Below are 23,741 nucleotides of genomic sequence, written 5' to 3' on the forward strand. Positions count from 1 at the left end.
CGCGGCCGCCAGATGGGGCCAAGTTCCGGCGTGGGTGTCGAGGCCAACTTGGGTTGGCGCTGGGCCGACGACCCCCGCGCCCGCCCCTCGGTCCGGGTCCCCCGCGGGGTCCCGCAAACTAACTCCCCCAGCCAGAGCCGTGGCACTCCCGCGACCGGATTTCGGGAGGACCTTTTTCTTGGCATCACTTTGGTTGTGCCCGTCTCCAAGGGGTGGCTGAGCCTGTAAGCCCCCACCCCAGTTTCCTCGCGTGTTTTTCTCAAGTTGCAGCTTTGCCCCGAGCTGTGCTTCCAACTCGGGAAGGCACACGGAGGAGAGCGACTGTTTCTTCGAGCAGTAAAAATAACCACAGACGACTCGATTGTCTGTTGTATATTTTATTTGAAGTCTTTGCAGTCGGAAGCATAGGCCTTACGGTCTGTGGGCACAAATTTAAATCAAGCAAGTGGAGTGTGTGAGACCTGTCTGCAGACTTTTCCATACACAGATTGATGGCTGGGACTAACTGTCTCTGCAGCCACACCCATCCCCACAGGAAATAAGACTATCGGTGTCATCTTTGATTTGGAAGGATAAGTTGCAACCTGAACTACCAGGCTGTGGGACACCTTAATGAACCCGAGCCACAAAGGAAGCCAAAACTATAAAAAAAACCGTAATTTGCATTTTAGAAAATGTGATTGCAAGACTCTTACACTGTTTCTATTTTGTATTTACTGCTACATTTTGTTTTGTTTTACCTTTTCAGCGACTATGATTTTGCTTAGCTCAAGCTTCCTTATACTAACTTAAAATACAATGAGGGCTGGGAGTACCTTTAGATTTGCTGCTGGCGGCTCGGGAAGTTCCCCGACCAAGTCTAGGTCACTTTTACTTTAGAAATTCTAGAACCCTGATTCTCTCCCCGTCAGGATCTGGATGGAATACAAACGTGGACAGTAAGCCAAAACGAAGTTTAAAAAATTAATGAAAGTCCTTGAAACGTGTCATGGAAGCCTTCATGTTGGGTTTTATCTGAGTCGATTAATAGAGATGTGGCAGGCCTGGGCCATGACCTTGGAGTATTTGACAAGCTAGTTCCCATCCTAGGTTCTCTACTTTGATCTATAAGTTTCACTTTTTAGAATCGCTTAAATTCAGGAATGTTGGCTGGTTCATATCATGAAACTAATTTTTAAGCCTCTCAGGTAGCAGTGGGTCTATATACACATTTTTAAGCTTTCATTTTCATCGTACAACAGTTTTCAAACACAAATTTCTCTTTGGTGGATTTTTTTCATTGAACACTGCCACATACCACAGGAGTAATGAATAAGTCAGACTTTTGGATATTAAATTCTTAAACTTATATAAGGGTTGAAAAACTTCATATAGGAACATATTAAAAAGGTCATTTAAGTGCATTTTTCTTAAGCTTCATTTTATTCTCATTTTTAAAAAGACGTTCTTAAATTGATGAATGTATTACCAAACTGTAGTTAATTGCTTGTTTTTTTTTTTTTAAAGAAACTACTTTAATAGAACTTGGTATATGGGGAAATTATTTACAAGTTTAAATTTGATTTAATAATAATCATGTTTATGACTCACAGGCTTTATGCTGATAGTGCTTTTCTCTCCCATTGTGTAATTGAGTGAAATTTGGGTACTTCTTTGGAGCATTTGTCTCATTAGTGAAAAAACTTCAGATAGTATATTTAGAAGACGTTTCATTTTAATTTCAGTGTAGATAAAATTTTTCTCACTTGTGTGATTAGTTTATAGTGGCAACACAAGAGACATTGCTCATTGACTATTAGCCAGTCAGGTTTCGCAGATGCCACTAAAGCAAAGAGGTGATAGATCAGGCCCAACCTAGGTTCATACAGGATTGCCAGACAGGCTGTCTGTAATCTTATTAACAAACATTTTAGTGTCTGAGCAGAAGTCAGACCTGGTGTTGTCTCTTCATTCGCTGGCAGTGGAAGGAGTTGAGACTCAAATACCTCTGCTTGAGATGAACAAAATTAATAGCAGCAATAATTTAGTCTAATGCTGCACTCTTAGGAAAGTAAGTATATCAATTTTAGTTACATCTTTGAAAATGTGTAGAATAGATGTAGGAATTACTGTATAGGGGTGGTTTCAGAAAGCTGTTTGAAATTTTCATGCAATATAAAAGCAACATTAGGATTTTAAGCAGTCAGGCCTGTATCATTTGATACAGGACTTAAGGACACTGGTCAGTATTGCTTTGGAAAAAGCCACATGGTTTTTTACATGTACATATCAACAGAAATAAAAACAGCCTTTTTATCAATTAGCATTCTTAGCACACAAAACTTAAGTGGGCCATACTATGTTATTCTGAATAGGAAAAGCATTTTAGTTCACTTGAGCCCTTAATAGATACAAAAACGACACAGACTACTAAATTATGAGCTTCCTTTTGATTACTTAGTAACTGGAAGTCTTTGTCTTCCTGGAATCCTCTCTGCTCTCAACTTCCCTGACTTTTAAGTCTTAACTTACATAGCTCTTCCTTAAGGGCACCTTGAAGCTCCAGTTGAATTACCCTCTTGCATTCTCTGTCTTAATCACTTTTAAAAATTTGTCATAACCTGCTGTTCTGTGAATATTTGTTTAATGTCTGTGTCCCACATCACACTAAGCTGGAAGAGGGCAGTAGTGGTGTGTGTTTTGATCACTGCTGTATTTAACTCCAGTAGCTTCAGAACTGTTTGGCAATTAATAGGCACTCAGTAAATACTTGGGGGGAAAAAAAACAAAACTGCCCTCAGAACTTCTAATTTGAAGCTTTGCTAAAGTATGCAAGGGGGTCTTGAGGGAGCAGGAGAGAAAGTTGGAATATTAGCATGAAATAACCCTCAATTAAGTCACTTAACCTCCATTGGCTTTGTTTTAGCTCAGTTGTTAAATAGGGCAGGTTGGGCTCAAGATACCTTTAATATCTCTTTGATTGCATTCAACAGTGGTGACAGATTGTGTAAGTTCATCTGAATGAGATATGTGACAGAACTCAGGAATATTTATCATGTTTCAAATAAACAGACTATAAAGGCTTGCCAACTGTTAACTGTTATAAACAAACATTTAACTGATGGAGTTTATAAATTAGTAAAATATAGTATTTCACTTTTATAATTGAAGCATAAAGACAAATATACTGGTTTTTTATAGTAATATTTTGCACATTACATCTTGTTGCATCTTATAGAGCATAAAACGAGGAGAAAAACAGATGGGATGAGTGGGCAGGCGAATGACAGCTCACTTAGTTTCTTATATTTGTATTCATGCTGAAACTTTAAAAAATACTTATGTAAAGGCATAACCTTTATATACTTTATTAATAGCACTGTTTTGATTAATTGGCTGATTATACTATTGGACATTTCCTATTTGGCTGGTTTAACAGATATAGTAAAATAGAAACTTAATAGGGAGGCAGCCATCAAAAATTACTGAATACAACAGAATCTTGTATTTTGAAATATTTAACCTGCATATAAAATTATTCATTTATTGTTTTTATGTGTTAGTCTGAAACTACCAGATTGAGGTATGTTAAGGAGCTCATTATCTCACAGAACAACCTGTTCCTTTACTGGGTTGTTAGAAGAGGAATGAAATAGTAGCAGGAAGATGGGTTTTGGACTTAGGGGAACAAGTTTCAACTCATTTCTATTATTTACTGGCCTTGTATTCCTGGACAAGCAACTACTTCCATAGGCTGGCTCCTTTAATTTAGAATAGTTAAATAAATCTCTAGGGTTGTTGCTAGGATTTAATGGAGTTACCATACTTCAGTTGCAGTGGTTAGCATGTTAAAGAAGGAACCTAATTGTTAATTATTTTATCTAACAGTATGAAAATTGCTAAAATGTATCAAGCACTTACAAGAACTAGGTACTTTGTGTGTGGTAGCTCAGTTCTCCCAACAGTCTGTGATGTGATTAGTGCTATTATCTTCTCTTTTATTATCTGCAGTGATGCTGAATAAAAATATTCTCAAACACTTTTTTAGGTATTTGAAGGTCATTCTGTTTGGTTTTATTAAGTACTCCTTTCTTTAAAAAAATGCTCTTAAAAATATGGGTCATAGGGGGTTAGAGCACAGCAGTAAGAAGCTAAAGCCACTTCAGCATGAGTTTGATCCCCAGACTGGGAGGTGACCTGCGTGGTGTGCCAGACGTACCTGACCCGCCCTCTGCTCCCCTCAGCAGTGTACTTCGTTGATCGTCTGTTCTGTTCCCCACTCTGTCTCTGGTGGATCCTTCTGGCTATACCTTAGTTCTGTATGCATGAAAACATAAGTCTTTTTTAAAAAATATGGGACATAGAGGGCCCTCCCTGGTGGCGCAGCGGGTTAAAGCACAGCACTGAGAAGCTAAAGCCACTTCCGCATGAGTTCGATTCCCGCCTGTCCCGGAGGTGACCCACATGGCGTGGCAGACCTCTCCTGACCCGCCCACTGCTCCCCTCAGCAGTGTACTTCAGTGATCTGCCTGTTCTGCTCCCCACTCTGTCTCTGGTGAAGCCTTTCGCCACCCTGACCCTTTGGCCTATACTCCGGTTCTGTATGTACAAATAAATAAATAAATCTTTAAAAATATATATGGGACATAGAAATGAATATAATAGTAACAAAAGCTGACTAGCAACAAGTTCACACATTGGTTTTGATGCGCGCTCATTGTGCTGAGGGTTAGGTTAGCATTAGCTCTTTTTAATCTTATACTAGATTAGCAGTTCCTATTAAACTTGGATTGATAATTCCTATTCTTGTGAACAGTTTATAAATCAACATTTCTCCATTGCTATTTGCACATCTAGCATTATAAATTAAATGGTAAATTCATTCTTACTATGTTTAACTTTATTTCTCCCAGATTTGTACAATTTAAGGATTTTATATGTCTATAGTATCTTAAAAATAACCAAGAGCAATATAGGGCCAAAAGTAGAGTACCATAACACTCACCTAAAGACTTTTCTCATCTAACTTGGTGAGCAACAAATTTACCCAGCTGTGCTAACATCAAGCTCATGCTTAAGCAACATATTTACAAAAATAACATGGAAAACTACTATGAGTACTGTTTTGACAAAAATACACTATTTTTCCTCTAACTGTTAATTGTGTAGATCTTGGGCAAGAACTTAAATCTCTTGACTGCTAAAAATGTGTTGTGAGGATGAATGAGGTACCACTTATGCCAAGCTTATTTTAGAACTCAGTTACTGTGAGCTATTATAATTATTTCCTCCAGCTAAAAAGTTCAAGATGTAAATACAGTTGATTTAACATTACTTGTTTTAATCCATGTTACCATTATATTCTTTTATAGGTGTATTCAAAAACCCTTTGATTTCATTATCTGCTTTCAGATTTGACCAAGGATTAGGTGTATGTATCTCTTAATTTCTGAAATCTGCTTCCGTTTTCCTCTAAGCCCACAAAACTTAGAGCAACTCTGACCTATCTCCAGGTCATGATTATTTTCTGAGCCCAAGGTATAATACTGCTTTGTGATTACACTTCCTAATTGCTCTTGTAATATGGGACGGATTGCATCAGGACCTGAAGACTTACACTCACAGTTGTTTAGTCTCTCTTATTCATATAAGACTCAGGCTTCAGGTTTCAGTGCTTTTGTACAACTTTAGTTTAAAAACAGAGAAGGTAAGAAAGATACAAGTTGAGCAATTCCGCCTTTTTAATGTGATCTCTCAACCTGAACAGAGTCCTCTCTGAGCAGTGATTCTCTCAGTTCCTTGTTCTATTTGAGACAGAGTATGTTACTGTGGGACAGCATTTGGTAAGAAAATATGAAACCTGGGTCATAATCCCCTCCACCTTCTTTATAGCTGTGTAATATGGTGAAAGTCATTTCATCCGTTTGTGCTTCACTTTTCTCATCTGCACAAATGATCATTTGATCCTTCATCTTTCAGAGAGCTATCATGAGATGTTAAATGGCATATAATGTAAAGTGGGATGATTTAAAGTTATTTAAATGTAGCTATAAAATTGTTATCTTAAAGCAATTTTTTCCCCGAAGCTTTGGCTTTTCTTGAACTTTGTCATTCCTGACTCTGTGTTTTTATTGTTGTCTTACATTCATCCTGATTTAGTCACATTAACTACTCTCTGGTAGTCATTTTGCCCCCACCCTGCTTGCTTCATTAGAACTGTTCACAGGTATATAGGTGGAGTTTAGACTCATTCATCCCTTGTGAGCCATTTCACTTAAACATGGAGGAACTCATACTTTTTCCCCTTATTTTTTGAACTGTCATTTCATAAAAACTGATACATATTTAGTCATGTGTCGTCTTTTTTACTTTTAGAAATACTTTATATTTTTCCCATGTCCTTGCCGTGTGTCTTTCACGTTTCTTTGTTGGCCATCTAAGTGACTAGTATATTCCTTCCTGCTTCCGTAGCCTTCTGCAAGTAATCTGTCAAAGCAAATCAGGAATCATTCTTTCACAGAATTAGACTTTTAATATAAAAAAGAATATTCTTAAATTGTCTTTTCCATGTCAATGTCAGTCTTTTTTGTCCTTTCTGTTCTCTCAGTTATATAATTATGAAATAAAAGCGTTTGATCTTCAAGTTTCAGGTATTAGTGAGGAATGTTAGTTTTTTGTGTTTTTTTTTTTTGAGTAGGAAGTTCTTGCAAATATGCCTACAGTGAAAATTATGGCTTTGATAAATAGATCCAACAAATGATTACCTTTGGGATTTATTGGTGAATTATTAATGTATAGCCAAAAAATATTGTTTTAAAAATAATAGGGATTTTTGCATTTTTAAAATAATGTCAAGTGGGTATAAAATACTAAAAGTTTTTTTTTTATTCTTTCTAGGCGGTCTCACCATTTCAGAAAGTATCAACTTTTTTAATGGATCACTTCATCAGATGAAATATATCTATTTTTTAAAAGCTTTGTACTTCATCATAGAAAAAAAATTACCCCTCAAATGAAAATGTGGGTGATTGAGGGCATTTAGCATGTGGACATTTGAGAAAGTGTCCCATAAATCACTGAAGTAAAGGTTAAATACTGAATAGGCTAATCCTGAACACTTTTTTTTTTAACCAGGAGGATTTCATCTTGACAGAAAAACAACTTTTACCCAATATGTATTTTCTGAAATTAAAAAAGAGAGACAAGGATAGACTTAAAATAGATGAAGATGTTTAGTGAATTAGCAGTGTTTACTCTTTTCTGATGAAGATACTCAGTAATGTTAAATCCTTTCCAAAACCCTGGTTGTGGTCTTGAAGACAAGGCTCCTTTTAATGGGACTGTTATTAAGGGAAGTGGGGCCTTTTGTTTATTCAACTCACAGTTATAGAACTTGCAGTAATCGGCATGAGTGACTTAAAAGAGGAAATTAAGAAGCTTTCAACTAAATCCAAAAGTACAGTCATTTTTTTACCATTGTGATTTTAAAAGCCTCTTATAACCATTGAACAAGAATTAACAACTATTTTAAAAGATTAAAGGAAGGCAGATGTCTGCAAACAATTCCCCTCCATCAGCCCAGAAGTCTGTATTACCTGCATCTCTTCCTGCTGTGCTTCCAACTCCTTCTCCGTGTTCAAGTCCCAAGACAGGACTCTCTGCTCGACTCTCTAATGGAAGCTTCAGTGCACAGTCTCTCACCAACTCCAGAGGCTCAGTGCATACAATTTCATTTCTGCTACAAATTGGCCTTACACGGGAAAGTGTGACCATTGAAGCCCAGGAACTATCTTTATCTGCTGTCAAGGATCTTGTGTGCTCCATTGTATATCAAAAGGTACTGTGCATGCCATTTATAGCATTGCTTTTTCTAATTAATAATGTTTATAGTGCTATTTTCTAAATTATGCATTCTGTAGTATTTAACACATATGTAACCAGTCCATTGTTTATGTTGTTTATATCTTGATTCTCAGCATTTTGGGAAGAGTCCTTATAGAGTATTGAGGCTGCAATTTGAAATTTCAGGGTCTTAACAACTGGACTCAATATCTCAACTTAAAAATACTGGCTTATTCTATTTCTCTATTGGAACAGGAAAATCAGTATAAAGTCAAGAGGACTGAAGAAATCACATTTGTTTTCAGAGAAAAGAATCAGGAGGTGGAAGGTACAACTCATGGGCTAGCAGAGCTGAGCCCTAGGTCCACCTGCTGCTTTTCCTGTATCCTGTGTTCTGTTCTCTTTATTTATTTATTATTATTATTATTTTTTAAAGATTTATTTATTTGTGCATACAGAATTGGGGTACAGGCCAGAGGCTCAGGGGCGGCGAGAGGCTTCACCAGAGACAGAATGGGGAGCAGAACAGGCAGATCGATGAAGTACACTGCTGAGGGGAGCAGTGGGCTGGCCAGGAGAGGTCTGCCGCGCCGTATGGTCACTTCTGGGGCAGGCGGGGATCGAACTCATGCGGAAGTGGCTTTAGCTTCTGAGTGCTGTGCTTTAACCAGCTGCGCCACTAGGGAGGGCCTGTTCTCTTTTTTAATACCCTCTTCTTCCCCCCCGTAGATCCTAATATCACCTAAAACAGCTTTTTAACGTGAGAGCCATGCACTCTCTTAAAATAGATATAAGTGTATTTTGAATGTATGAAAATTAAGGGTGGCTTTATTTTGTTTCTTATCCACCTACCTACAACCTGTGCCAGACACCTTTTTTTTATATTTATGCATACAGAATTGCTGTACAGGCGAGAGGTGTAGGGCACTGAGAGGATTCACCAGAGACAGAGTGGGGAGCAGAACAGTTAGATTGACTGAAAAATACTGCTGAGGGGAGTAGTGGGCAAGACGGGCCATGTGGGGTCACCTCCCTGGCGGGAGATTGAACTTGTGTTGAAACAGTTGTGGCTAGCTTTGTAGTGCTGCACTTTAACCTGTTGCGCCACCAGGGAGAGCCCGCCATATACCATTTTTAAAGAGCTTTAGTTAAATATCTTTAATAATCTTTATTCAGTGGATGAAGTGATCTCTATTTTACCATAAAATTATGTTAATTAAAGAAGTGTGAATTGGTCATATTTCATTTTGATCAAAGATAAAGTTCAAATTTGTTTCAGACAAATGAGTATGCTCTGTTCTGTTTAAAAATTACATCAGTGGTGGCCCTCCCTGGTGGCACAGCAGGTTAAAGCACTGCACTAAGAAGCTAAAGCCACTTCTGCATGAGTTCGATCCCCGCCTGCCCCGGAGGAGACCACATGACGTGGCAGACCTCTCCTGACCCGCCCGCTGCTCCCCTCAGCAGTGTGCTTCGTCAATCTGCCTGTTCTGTTCCCCACTCTGTCCCTGGTGAATCCTCTCAACCTCCACATCTCTGGCCTGTACCCCAATTCTGTATGAATAAATAAATAAATCTTTAAAAAAAAAAATTACATCAGTGGACCCTCCCTGGTGGTGCAGTGGGTTAAAGTGCAGCACTGCAAACTGGCTGCAGTTGCTTCCGTCAAGTTTGATCGCCTGCCCCCGGAGGTGATCCACATGGCGCAGCAGACCTTTCCTGTCTTGCCCGCTGCTCCCCTCAGCTGTGTACTTCATCAATCTGCCTGTTCTGCTCCCCACTCTATCTCTGGTTAGTCCTCTCACTGCCCCTGAGCCTCTGGCCTGTACCCCAGCTCTGTATGCATAAGTAAATAAATCTTTTTAAAAAAAAATTACATCAGTGAGATTAATATATTTGAAGCACCTCATTTTGTTGTTTTTGTTTCAATTCATTATGCTTTACATGTATGGTTTGTCATCATCTTATATAATTAACTGTCAAAAAATGTTACGTGGTTTGTGAAAGCCTTTGTTTCCTTTGCTTTAACAGAGACCTCATTCCTTACATGTGGCCTAAAGTAAGATTAATTTTATAAATCTGTGGAACCATCTCCATGTCTTTAAATACCTTTGCTTTTCATTTCCCTTTCATTAAATGTTACAGAGGGTTTTCACAACTAGGACATACTTTTTGATGGGTAAAGATTTTAACTTAGACTATGGGTAAAATTTTAACTTAAATACAATTTGTAATTTTAATACCTTTTTATTTGAGTTCATAGAAACTCATAATCCATGTTTGGTAGGGTCTGTATTACTCAATTTATAAGTTTTGGAAATATGACTTAGTTCTTACATTTGTACAGAGGCATACTGATTTTCTACAGGATTATCTTAGATTTAGTGTTACTATGTGGTTAATGTAGATATGAAAAGTGAGTCAGATGGTTTTAAACTCTTGGGAGATTAGGTCAGAAAATCTTATTATATGCAAAATTCAAGTGATGCTGCAGAAAAAAGGATAGAGATCAAAAAACAATTCAGGGTAAACATTATACAAATATGAATAGAATTATTATTTATGGATATAGTCAAACTTAAATATTATAGGGATGAGATTTTGAATGTTATGGTGATATAGGGATGTATTTGGCAAAAATACATAGCACACTTACAACATAAACATCATATATTCCTTTTGACATGTACTAAAATCCTTATTTAAGTGCAGTGACTAAGAGTATTGAGATTGGATACTGTAATTTATTTTTGCTACTATTTACTGAATAATTGTGGACACATGATTTTGCATCTGTGGATTACAGTTTCCAGATGTATCAATGATAGGGTTGAGATGATTTCTAGTGTATAATTCCAGCTGTGAAATTTTGAATTATGCAATCTAAACTTGAATCTTCACTAATAGAGACAGATAAGGATACTGAAGTTTCAAGGGATGAGATTGGCTGTAGGTCCTAACTGGAAAAAAATCTTAGGGAATCAACTTTGATTCTGAGTTTTATGAAGAGGTTTCATGGATCTCTTACTCATTTTGAAGATGGAAAAACTATGTCAGAATTTCATTTTACTGTTTCTCCCTTACATTTAACACTTGCAACTTTTTCATTCACTTTCATTTTCTACACATGTGCAGCTCTTGGTTAATGCCCAGGACCCTCAAGGCATATTTGCTGCTTTTATTTCTATTCTTAGTCAACAAATAGCTGAATTTTCTAAAGATAGGACATTGATTAAGTTTTGGTAACAAGGCCTAACCAGGCCTTATCCTTTCCCATGAAAAGCTTGGCATAGTGAGGGAAAATAATGTCTGCCAGTATAGTAGACCCCGGCTTTATAATGCTAATTTCCACAAATATAGTCCTATAGTGAAAGTACTAACTTGTAGACCCAACAATGCATTGATAGAGCATATTTTGCTCTAACATGGGATAATTTGAAGATTCTAGCACATAACTTATTTAAGGCTGATTTATACAGTAATGGAACTAAAATAGAGAATTTTGTTTTATTGACATTGAAAAAATGAAATTAAAATAAGTAAATAATTTAAGTTGGAAAAGGTCGTTTCAAAATCAGTTAGAACTTGCTAATGTAGTGGAAGAAAACAAAATTTCTACCAGTTCACTAGCTTTATACCTTCATTGTGCTTTTTTATAATTTCTTGTTTCAATTTCATTGATATATTCTTTTAATGTGCGCTTTATGATTCATGGTTATAGTTTGGTGCATAAACTATATTTTTACATAATTCAGCAGCTACTTGAGTAAAGGGATGCATAATTTAAAAAACAATAATTATATTGTACTTTTGTAAAAAGAACTGTGTATGTGATAAACTGATTTACTCATATGCTAAGTTATTCAAATACTCTACCCACAAATACACAGTCTATTAGGCAGCAATCATAATGTGAATATTTGATCTTAGAGTATTTATATTTTAAGCGATTTGATCGCTCAGTAGATGAGATTGTAAAACATTGGTCTGTTGTGTAAAATGCAGAAAGTAGAAAGAGAAGTGAAAATAAAAAGTGCTCTTCTCAGTTGATAAGAGTTGTAGAATACTTCACACAGGAAGTAACATTTAACTTGATATTTAAAGAATGAAAAAGATTTCAATAATTTCAGAGGTGAGACCTAGGAAAAAGACCCAAGATAGGGCCTGCCCTGGTGGTACAGCAGGTTATAGCACAGCATTGCAAGTGGCCGCTTAGGTGTGAATTCAATCCCCGCCCCAGAGCTGACCCACTGGGCTCAGCAGACCTCTCCTGTCTCACCCAATGCTCCCCTCAGCAGTGTACTTTGTCAGTCTACCTATTCTGCTCCTCATTCTGGCTATGGTGAAACCCTCTCACTGACCCTGCACCTCTTGCCTGTACCCCATTTCTGTATGCATAAGTAAATAAATCTTAAAAAAAAAAACAAAACCCAAGATTAGCAAAGATATGGATGGGGAGAAGAGATTATATTGGTAATTGAATTCCTACTCTGTCAGAAATTTTGTGCGTATTTCTACTTAATCCTCACAACAATAGCGGTACATCTTAAACTAATATGCATGCTGATGGTTCTGTGATTCTACTTAAATGTATATTTTGAGTTAGAAAGTCTGGGATAGATCTACTTTTTAATACACTCTAGGTGATATTGATGCTCCTTCAGAAACCACATTGAGTTGAAAAAGTGTAGATAATAGAATCCTTGTTGAATAAAGGATGATGGGAAATGGATATGTGTGGTTTGGTGGAAGGGAGAATTTCCCAACAGAAAATTATACAATCAGGGAAAAGATACAGGTTTGTGAACTTTATAAAATGATTTGCTAGAAATAATTTGTGTACAGAGACAAGTCAAATGTGAAGAGAAAAAAGAATAAATAAAACAATAGCTATCAGCAGAATTGATTTCTTTTGAGGACTGTGAGCAAGAATCTGTGCCATGCACTGCTCCCGCCTGCTGGTGGCCTTGGCACCCTTTGACCTGTAGGTGCTGTTGTCCCTTTGCTCTCATGTTGTCTCATCTCTGTTAGTATCTGTCTTTGTGACAAAATGTCCCCTTTTTATAAAGGACACAGTCAGAGTGGGTTGGGACCCACCTAACAGCCTCATCCTACAAACTTCCTATTTACAAAGATTATATTCACAGGTGCTGCTGAGAGGCAGGACTTTACAGTCTTTTAGGACAAACACAATACAGCATTAACAATCCATTCAAAATAATTTATGTGTAAAATGTGAGTTAAGGGTTGAGGTTAATTTCCTTATGTGTGAATGTAAGTTCAGAAGTGATATGTCTAATACTGACATTAGAAAGATCTCAAACAAGCAAAGAGACTGATTCAATAATGAAAAAAATCCTAACTCAGGAACCTGCCTAACTAAACCACATGGTGCAGCAGACCTCTCCTATCTTCACCACTGCTCCCCTCAACAGTGTATTTCAGTCAAACCACCTATTCTCTGGTGAATCCTCTCACTGTCCCCCTACCCTGCACTGCTGGCCTGTATTCCAGTTCTTATATGCATAAATAAATAAATAACTCTTGAAAGAAAAAACTCCCAACTCTGGAAATTCCAACACCAATGGCTTCACAAGAGAAGTCTATCAAACATTTAAAGAAGAATCAATACCAATTATCCTCAAGTGCTTCCAAAATACTGACAAGATGTAAACATCCTAAACTTGTTCCGTGAGGCCACTGTTATTCTGCTAACAAAACCAAATAGCTACCATGAGAAAACCAGAGATCACTATTTCTGATGGACACAGGCTTAAAACATTTTCAGTAAAATAATTGGCAAACTAAATTCAAGAACATATTACAAGATATTACAAGGATTGTATACCGTGACCAAGTAGGATCTATCCCTAGGATAAAAGGATGGTCCGCAGAAGGCATATACTTCACAACTAAATCCATATATGACAGATCAACAATTAATACCATACTCAGTGGGAGAGATGGAAAGCTTTTTTCTCTGCTGTGAAGAACAGGAATGTCATTTCTCATCATTCTTATTCAGTATAGTATAGTAGTCTCCTTTTATCTCTGGGAAGTATATTCTGTGACACCTAGTGGTGTCTATAGTATAAAACACTACATGTTGTTTTTTCCTGTATGCCACATGTGTGGCAATGTTTAATATTAGGCACAATAAGAGACTAAATAACTAATACAATGGAACATTTTAACCAACATACTATAATAAAAGGTGAACAGTTATAGCAACATACCGTAATAAAATTTAGGTTAATGTACTCTTAAAATAGCATTTGTACTGCACTTGCATTTAGTATCTGAGTTGATAAAATTCCTATATGACAAGATGAAATGAGTTGACATAGTCATTGACAATAGCATTAGGCTGCTATTGGCCTTCTATCAATTTGGCAGGAGGAGGATCATCAGCTTCCAATGATCTTTGATCATCAAGCCATGACTTAAAAATTGTGAGCTATCAAAAAAAAAAAATTGTGAGCTATCAGGAGCAGACAGTGTCATTGGTTTTGACTATTGATAGTTGAAGTATTTTTTAGCCATGATCTTTTGGGAAAACATTGTGATCAGAAGTTGTCTCTTAACTTATATAAGCATTACTCTAGAGTTTGTAATCCCTGGTGAACATAGGGATTTTAATGCTTGTTCCACCCAAGGATCATAATTTCATCTTTAATATCTACAATTTGAAACCCTTTTGACAAGTTTTAGTAATGTCTTCATTGCTGCTTCTGCTTCAGTTTCTTCCTTTTCCTCTATAACTCCAACAGATTTGTTAGCACTTCTTGGAGACCTTCAGTGTGTTCTTCTACTCATCAAGTATGTTGTTGAATCCTTCCCCAATTTATTTTGCCATGCTAATGATTTTCCTAGTTTCACCAATCCCTGTGAAGTTCTTAAATCACTTTTTATTAAAATAAGGGTATGTGCAAACCTCGTTGGTACTGACGGTCTGAGCTATATACAAAATGAGAGAGATACAGATAATAGGTATTACTTGAAAAGTATAGTGAAAACCTATTGATACAGAAATCAGGCAAACCTTGCTGGAATCATTGATCTGGCTTCTAATCCCTTATTGCTTTACCCCCTTAATTCTGTGTTAAGGCCACATATACCTGCCTGGTATTTTATCTCATTTGATGCAGACCCTAATATGACATAGTGCAGTACTAGAAACCATTTGGTATTGTTGACTAATCATATTTATCAAACCTGCAATGGATGAAATGTAAATGAAACTGTAAATGCATGTAGGAAGTAGAAGTACTTAGGGACTAAAGTTGTGGAAGACTTTAATATCCATTTGAGGCCATATTAAGATTTTTAAAATAATTTAAATTATGGTGTAATTTGGGAAATTATGTAACTGTCACTATAAATTTCACTTTGATCTTTAATAATGACTTCTGTAGAATTCCATGTTATCTCATACAGAATATTTACATACTAAAGAAGTTCTCGGATTTGAATGTTGGACTTAATTCTTGATCACTAACTGATTAAATAACTCCTTTTCTGGAGGTAGAACTCCACATACTTATTCAGAAAGTATCTTTTGAGCTAATTCATGAAGTAGGAAATCATTTTATCCAAATTAGGAAGTGTGAGTTTGTGTGCAACCTCTGTAAACATTTTACCTTTGTGGAATGGGCTTCATTGTTATCATTTTTGGTATTTTGGGGAATATAAGCTTCTTTAATTATTGCTTTCTAATGTCCAAAGAATATTGAAACAACTATTATTCTTACTGAATCCCTCTGGGGGCTTATATCTGGTATGTTGTTAGAACTATACCAAACTGCCTATGACTATAGTCCAGCCCCAGACCTTGAGATCCAGTGGGTGATGCCTGATACCTGATCCTACTACTGTGATTTCTGGTGAGTGCAGAGCAGGTAAGCCCGAAAGAGATGAGAGATATACATGTTGCTCCTAGACACACATAGAAGACTGTGGAAGTACAGCTGGGAAAGCGCAGCAGTCCTGAGAGGGCTGGTGTGAGTGGCTCCTCGGCCCTAAGGTTTCCTGTCCAAACCTCATTACACGTAGTCTCAGGAATAGACAGTCCACATGGAGCCTGGGAGCAGCAATGGGAGAGCAGCTCAGGAACTTCCTGGGGAAGAGGTCTTTCCTTTCAGTTTTAGTCATTTTTTGCTTCATGTGTTTGAGACTATTTTGCAGTCTATTTGGGATACTTAAGGCTCTCCGGATGTTGACCTCTTTTTCATTGTAAATGTTCATCTTTGGTAATATTCCTTGTCCTGAAATGGGTATTCATATACCCATTCCTGCTTTTTAGTTATTCTAAGTAGTATTTGTAATGTAGTCCTTCTTACATGTTTTGGCTCTGATTTCTGTATCTTCATATGTAATATGGAATTTTGTAGACTGCATATAGCTGGGTGATGTCGGTTGCTTTTAAGTATTTAGACCAGTTCAATTAAAATTTAATAAAAACTTTTTGAGGTGTATTTGATACCTAACATTGTGTTAGTTTCATTGTTACTGATGCAATATTGAGTATGGATACATTTAATTTTTTTTTTTTTTTTTTTTTTTGCTCATTGTTTTTCGTTTGTCATCTCCGGTTTGTGTCATTTTTACCCTTTTCAGCTTTTTGTCATATAATTTCATTTAATCTCCACTATTCATTTATTATATACTCTTTAAAAACTTTTAGCGACTGCTATAATGCATGGGGCAGCAAACTACATCTGTGGGTGAAGTGTGATCCACCACGTGTTTGTTAACATACGTCCTCATTCAGAGGCATCTTGTCAATGACTGCTTGACTGCTACTATGGCAGAGTTAAGTAGGTGTGACAGACTATGCCACCAAGCCTAAAATACTGCTACCCGGCCTTTCACAGAAAATACTTGCCAACCTTTGCTCTAGTTCGTTTAATATACATCTTTAATTTATCATAGACTCTTGGGCCTCCCTTGTGGTGCTGGGGTTAAAGACTGTGCTATCAAGCTATTGCCAGCCACTGCAGTATGAGTTCGATCCCTGGCCGGCCTGGGAGCTTATACACGTGGTGCAGTAGCTCTCTTCTGTCTTGCCTACTGTTCCCCTCAGCTATGTTTTTCAGTTCTGCTCCCCACTCTATTTCTGGTGAATCCTCACACCCTCCTGTACCTCTGGACTACAGTCCAGTTCTTGTAGGCATAAATAAATAAAGCTCTAAAAAAATTTTATCATAGACTTCTCTTCAAAACCATTTCATACCCACCATGTATAATGTAATATATGTCTTGGAATAAAATATTTCTATTTTCTTCCTATTGTCATTGTGCTATAGTTGTCATATTTTATTTCCACATTTACTCAGTTCTTATTATTTGTGACAATTATGTTCTATAGGGTTGTCTCAAACACTGAATTAGTAATTATTGAACCATTGCTTCTAGGGGAAGTACAGGGTTAGGTTCCTGTGAGCATCTGTTCACATTTTTTCAATCAGTGAATCAGTAGCCTTATTTTATGTGCGTTTCTATTTAAAGACACTGTTTTATATATATTATTGATTCATTACCATTCATTAACATCTCATGGCCAATAGCTCTATAACCCATGCCACAGTGAAACTTAACGTGCATCCATATTTTTAAGCAGAAGTCATCATCAAAGTGTACAAAATTTCAGAACAGGTGATACTCAATTTAAAAAAGCTGCAGTTTACACTGTGAGAGCTACATCAAGACAAAGCATCACCTTATTTGACTTCAACTGGGAACATGCACAGAATGACTCAAATTTTTCACTGTCTGTTCATGTCTGTAAGTGACCACAAAAGCACATAAAGTGTTGATTTTGTGGTTACCAATAAGTTTTAACAAGTGAGCAAATTCACAAAAACAGAATATGCCTATAATGAAAATTGACTCATCCTGCAGCACATTTGTTACTCTTCTTGCTTTTGACAATAAATTGTGTTTTAAAGAAATTAAAAGGGAGAATGATAACGTATTATATTTAGCCTTTTAGTAATTTAAGTGCTGGTTACCATATTAGATCCCCATTGTGTGCTGTATGTTCTTTTTACTGACTTTATTTACCTTTTTTCTCTGCTTGGTTTCCAACAGTTGGATCTGATGTGTCTTATTGTGGCTTTCTTTTTCTGTTTTTTTGTTGCCTGGGTTTGTTGAGCTTGGTCTTAAGGTTATAATTATCTGAATTTTTGAGAATTTGTATTCATTGAAACTTCTTTTAATCTTTTACAGTGTGCCATTTTACCATCCTTATGAAATTCTCCTAAGCTTGTTCTTCCTTGCTTTCCTTCTGATCTTCTTTCTTGTCCAGAATTTTGAAATAATGTAGTGCAATGGGAAAGTTGTATTTTAATTACCTCTGGGTTATACCATGACTATATTTGAATAAGGCTTTTTTAAGCCTGTTTCAATTCCAGCCTATTGGAAATAAGTTGAAGGGATATATAAAATTCTTGTCACATTTTTCCATGATTCTGTAATTTTTTATTGGGTACAATGAAATGAACAGGTTAATAATCATTAATGTTTAGGTTTCAGTGTTTGTCTCCCCCACATAAAATCGTAACTATTTTTAAGCAATCCATGAGTTTTTCTGATTAGTCTCTGAGTGAGCATTTCCTGATGCTGTTTTTTAATAATTAGGAACAAAATTTTCAAAATTTATTTTGTCATATTTTTGAAAAAATGGCTAAAATTTTAAAAATCTCTTGTGACGCCACATGTTGTCAAGGATCAAAACACATGTCTATAAACCCCATGTATGTGTCTGTAAGTTCATGTGACTTAGTTTTTATTGATGGTTTTCAGTCCTACATGCTGGGTAAGTTTGAATCTTTACAGATTCTTTTTCCCAGGCACTAAATTATCTATAATGAATAATTATTTGTAATGAATAGCCAGAGTTGAGAATTTCTAGTCCAGTGAACAAGCTTAAGGACCAGATAAATAATAAGCTAAAGATTTTTTTCCAGATATTAAAATTGGATGTTTCTTTGTATGAACTTGCCATTATTATTTTCCACACACTGAAAATATAATATGTATTTTTAAAATCTTATAATTTAAACATTCACTGAGGTCTACATATGTCTAAGTTACTAGAGTAGTTGGAAACTTTAGGTAGAAAAATAAACATTGGTTATTTCATTTTTTCTATTTAGTATCACAGAAGCTAGGATATTGATATAGTGATCCCTTACCATGTCGTCATCATCTAGAATGACTTCACACAGTTGAACAAATAGTTCATTGACTTACTCTGTTCAGTCATACTGTTAAATACTATAGTTTACAATTTGAAAAGCAAATTCCCTCCCCCTAATGATTTGTCCTCTAGAAAAAAAAATGAGTAAATGTCAAATTATAGTGCTATAGTATAGATAAGTTCTGAAATGAAGGCACAGTGTAACAAGTGAATCAAAGGAAAAACTGTCATCTTACTGGGGGAATTATGAAACCCATTTTTAAACTATTTTTTTGTGGTATCACTGTAGTTCTTCATCAGGGGAAATAAACCTCAACTGCTGGTACGATGCCATATTTTGACAGTACTTTGATAGCTTTTAGCATGGGTAAACCAAGATGCCTTCAACATCCTTAGTCAGTGGGAGAGCAGAAATTTGGCTGTTTATCATGTATGGAGCCTTTTTAGTTAGTGATTCTAAACAAATAAAACTGATGCTCCTCTCCATTTTATATGAACTAGAGTTAGTTATTTAAAAAATTCATGATAATCACTGTTTTCAATCCCTGCAGTTAACAAAACAAACATTTTGGTTGTAATAAGGAGCAGGTGATAGAAATATGTGATTGATTGTGTAAGGTGTTATTGAACTACTACAAGAAGTGCTGATGGTTCCCAAAGGCATATCTCTTGTTCAGATTCCTTTCCTAACTCAAAGCATGTCATTTTGTCCCATTATGAAGCCATTGTGCCTGCTATTCCTTTGCTTGGACCACCCTTCCCCTACCACATCCTCTGCTTAGACGTCCAGGAAGTCTTTTCTTGACCTTTACAGTCTGGGTTAGGTGCTGGCATCCTGTACAAACCATGTTTTTATTTTCATCATATTGATTCTGATTGCCCCTGTTTTTATTTTTCATCATATTGATTCTAATTGCCCCTTTAATGTGTCCACTATAAAACTGTAAACTCCCTGAGATCAAACACCATGTCCACAGAAAGTGTTCAACAGATATTACTCAGTTGAATAAAGAAAGAAAAATTGTAAGAAGCAGTATTTTAGTAATAGTAACTAAAAATATGAGTGAGCTTTGCATCTGTCAAATTTGGGCTCTCTACTAAATATCTAATACTTATTAGTTGTGTGACTTTGGTTTCTTATTTGAAAAATGAGGTTTAAAATAGTGCTCATATCATGATTTTATATGTATGTATACATGTGTGTATATTATTGACATATTTATAAAATGCTTAGTCCAGACTCTACCACATAAAAACACAATAAATGCCAGTTTATCAATATTACTTACTAATCAGTTTTTCTAAACTGAAAAACAAAAACTAGATTTTATTCACTGTACTCTGGGATCCCTTCTTTGTTGAGTTTATTGGAAATTAGCAGTAATCAGATAGTCATTAGATCACAATAGCTGCTAAATTAAGTGTATTTTTGGTTTTATGCATTGTAGAATATACACGTCAGTCAATTTTCTAGTGTTTACAAGACAGCTGTTTATTCCTTGATCCATATGGGCAAATTACTCATAGTTTTCTATTATTCATAGTTGTCTATTAGCTCTACTAATGCTGCCATTATTGATACGGAAAATTGAAGGTTAGTACTATATCATTTCTGTGACTTATTTAATCTTTAGTATTTTTGTACCTTGAGGCTGTTACATCAAGTATAATAAAATTGAGATATTCCTGCATTATACGCACATTTCCATGGACTAAACCGCGAGAAAAAGTCTGTAGAGCAACTCTTAACATTAGATAGGGACAGTTAATTGAAACTAAGATTTTTTTGGTATCAAAAGAGGGACATGAAAATTATGAAAAATCTTGAAAAGTACACATAAATATTTCCACTAGGAAAAAAGTGATTATGAGTTTTCACTGATACTTATCTTAGTGGGTGAGTCAAAATATAAATAAATTTAAAATTTTCAGGAATATTACAAAAAATAGTTTGAAATAAATGTATTATGTTCCTAAAAAGCAAAATTAATACTATACAGTTTTTTTTTTTAAGATTTATTTATTTATTCACACAGAGCTGGGGTACAGGCCAGTGGTGCAGGGGTGGTGAGAAGATTCACCAGAGACAGAACAGGGAGCAGAACCAGCCTATTGATGAAGAACACTGCCGAGGGGAGCAGCAGGCAGGTCAGGAGAGGTGTGTCACGCCATGTGGGTCAGCTCTCTGGCTGGGAATCGGGGAATTGAACTCGTACTGAAGTTGCTTTAGCTTTATATTGCTGTGCTTTAACTCACTGTGCCACCAGGGAGGGCCCAATAGTCTACAGTCTTAACTTCCCAAATTAAATTATTTTTTCCATACAAGATTTTTATTGGGATTCTTTTTACCCTGACAGTATTTTACAAAGTATATGTAGGAGAAAAAGTAGTCAAAAGCGTTAAGTTAAAACTCTAAAAAGAGAAAGAAAAAGCTACAGTAGTTAACACCACATTGTATTGCAGTTGAATTACATGGACTGTGCTACTTGAACAGTAAAAAACAAATCCATGGCACACTTTAGGTGTTTGCCAAGGGAGGCATGAGAAATAAAAGGGAATCATTTTTCACAAATGGAGTTTAGAAAGATACTACACAGTGGAAGGGCATCAGCGTAGACCTTCGCTTAATACCCGAAACTAATTTCAGAGGAATTAAAAGTTATGAGACTTCACAAAAAAATAAATTAGTATAAAATTGAATGAATATTAAATTTATAATGAGATAACTCAATATCAGATCAATGAAAGGGAAAAGAACAACTTACAGATTTAAATATTCAAAATTGCAATAAAAATGTAAAAATAAGATTGGGGAAATATTTCAGCAGGTGTTACATAGGGCTAATATCTTTATAATTGATTTACATTTGGTATTTAACTATTTGGTTAAACAATTAAGCAGGCATGTGAGAAAATATTAAAAATAGTAGTAATGAGGCCCTCCCTGGTGGCACAGCAGGTTAAAGCACAGCACTAAGAAGCTACAGCCACTTCAGCATGAGTTCGATCCCCATCTGCCCCAGGAGGTGACCCACATGGTGCAGTATACCTCTCCTGGCCAGCCCACTGCTCCCCTCAGCAGTATACTTTGATGATCTGGCTGTTCTGCTCCCCACTCTGTGTCTGATGAATCCTTACTGCCCCTGCACCTCTGGCCAGTACCCCAGTTCTGTATGCACAAATAAATAAATCTTAAAAAAAAAAAAATAGTAGTAACGAATAAAGATTAAGTATTAGGTTTTACTTAGGGGAAAATAATATCAGTATTTCCAATGTAGATGATGAGTGGGTAAATGAGACATTATCGAAATAGAGAATTGTCAGTGACTCAAGATATATATATATAAGTTATAAACTAGATCAAATTAACACAGGTATTATTAGAAACATACACACTGACATTTTTTTTTTCTTCCAACAAACTATCTCTGTAACTAACAGATCATTATTGGTTGAGCCTTGATGAAACTTGGATATGACCAAAAGTGGTCACTTCTTGAACTTAGTCCAATTTCATGACACATCTTAAGGGTGGAGTGGGTGGAGTTTCTTTTGTTGTTGTTGTTAACATAAGCCAAAAATTTAGCTTCCTTTTTTTTGAAATTTGAAAATCTTCCAACATTTATGTTACATGAGATTGATGCAGTCTTACTCTTTTATCCACAGAAATGCTTTACTGAGTAGATATTTATTAAAGGGTGCATTTTGTCTTTAACTTCTAAAAATATGATGTAATTTATAATCTTCGGTGGTAATTACTTTCATCGATGAAATGATTTATAGTTGTCAGAGCTGCAAAGTAAAAGAAATGAGAAGATAAGCACAGTATTCTTTTCCATCCTGTTTCATGTGTCAGTGTCTTAGTTGTGCCCAGTCTGCTCCTGCTAGTTTAGATGGTCAGATATTTAGCTTGTAGAGGTTTCTTCCTGGGATTGTATAAAAGGTCACATTCTACTAGAATGCTCTGAAATTTTCTGTTATTTACTCTCTGAGTATTCTAGTCAACGTTTTCTTTTTCTTTATAAAAATGTAGGTTAGGACTTTGAAATGTTATGTTGGTAAATATTACAACTCTAGTATCTAATTATGTTGTGTAAGAGAAATTAAACCAGTGATTCTCATCTGGGGTGGTTCTGACCCCAGGGAACTTTTGGTAGTGTCTGGAGCCATTTCTGGGATTGTGTGAGGGTGGGGGAGAGTGAATGCTATTAGTATCCAGTGGGTAGAGGAGAGGGGTGCTGCTACTGTGCTCAGGAGAATCCCCTCCCGTACTCAGAGACTCCCCAATAGTAGTGGTGACACAGAAAAACCCTGAGTTAAAATGGATGAAGAAATAGCACTTCTGAAGTTTGGAGAAATCAAAAACTGCTGTTAGTACTAATATGTGTTCTAGTTTGGCCTGAATATTTTAAGAATTGTACAGTTTCTGTTACAAGTATAGATATAGTTATAAATAATGGCTGAAGTTTATGTATATGCACATATATAATAAGCACATATATCTTAATATTGGTTTAGAAATGTAACAACAGGGCCCTCTCTGGTGGCACAACAGGTTAAAGTGCAGCACGGCAAGCTAGCAGCAGCCACTTCAGTGCAAGTTCGATCCCCAGCTGCGGAGTTGATCCACATGGCACAGCAGACCTCTCCTGATCCGCCCACTGCTCCCCTCGGCAGTGTACTTCATGCATGGATCTGCCTGTTCTGCCCCCCACTCTGT

General features: G+C 36.2%; 1 protein-coding gene across 1 annotated transcript in view; it reads left to right on the plus strand.

Annotated features, from left to right (window-relative positions):
- Nucleotides 1–6,939: 6,939 nt before the first annotated feature.
- Nucleotides 6,940–23,741, plus strand: part of PRKD3 (protein kinase D3) — a 64,473-nt gene continuing 47,671 nt past the window's right edge. Inside the window, exon 1 of the mRNA XM_004686291.2 lies at nucleotides 6,940–7,816. Coding sequence (XP_004686348.1) covers nucleotides 7,529–7,816 — 288 coding nt within the window. The 5' untranslated portion in view covers nucleotides 6,940–7,528. The remainder of the gene's footprint in view (nucleotides 7,817–23,741) is intronic.

This window comes from Condylura cristata, unplaced genomic scaffold (genome assembly GCF_000260355.1).
Source record: "Condylura cristata isolate star-nosed mole 26May11 unplaced genomic scaffold, ConCri1.0 scaffold00020, whole genome shotgun sequence".
NCBI lineage: Eukaryota > Metazoa > Chordata > Mammalia > Eulipotyphla > Talpidae > Condylura > Condylura cristata.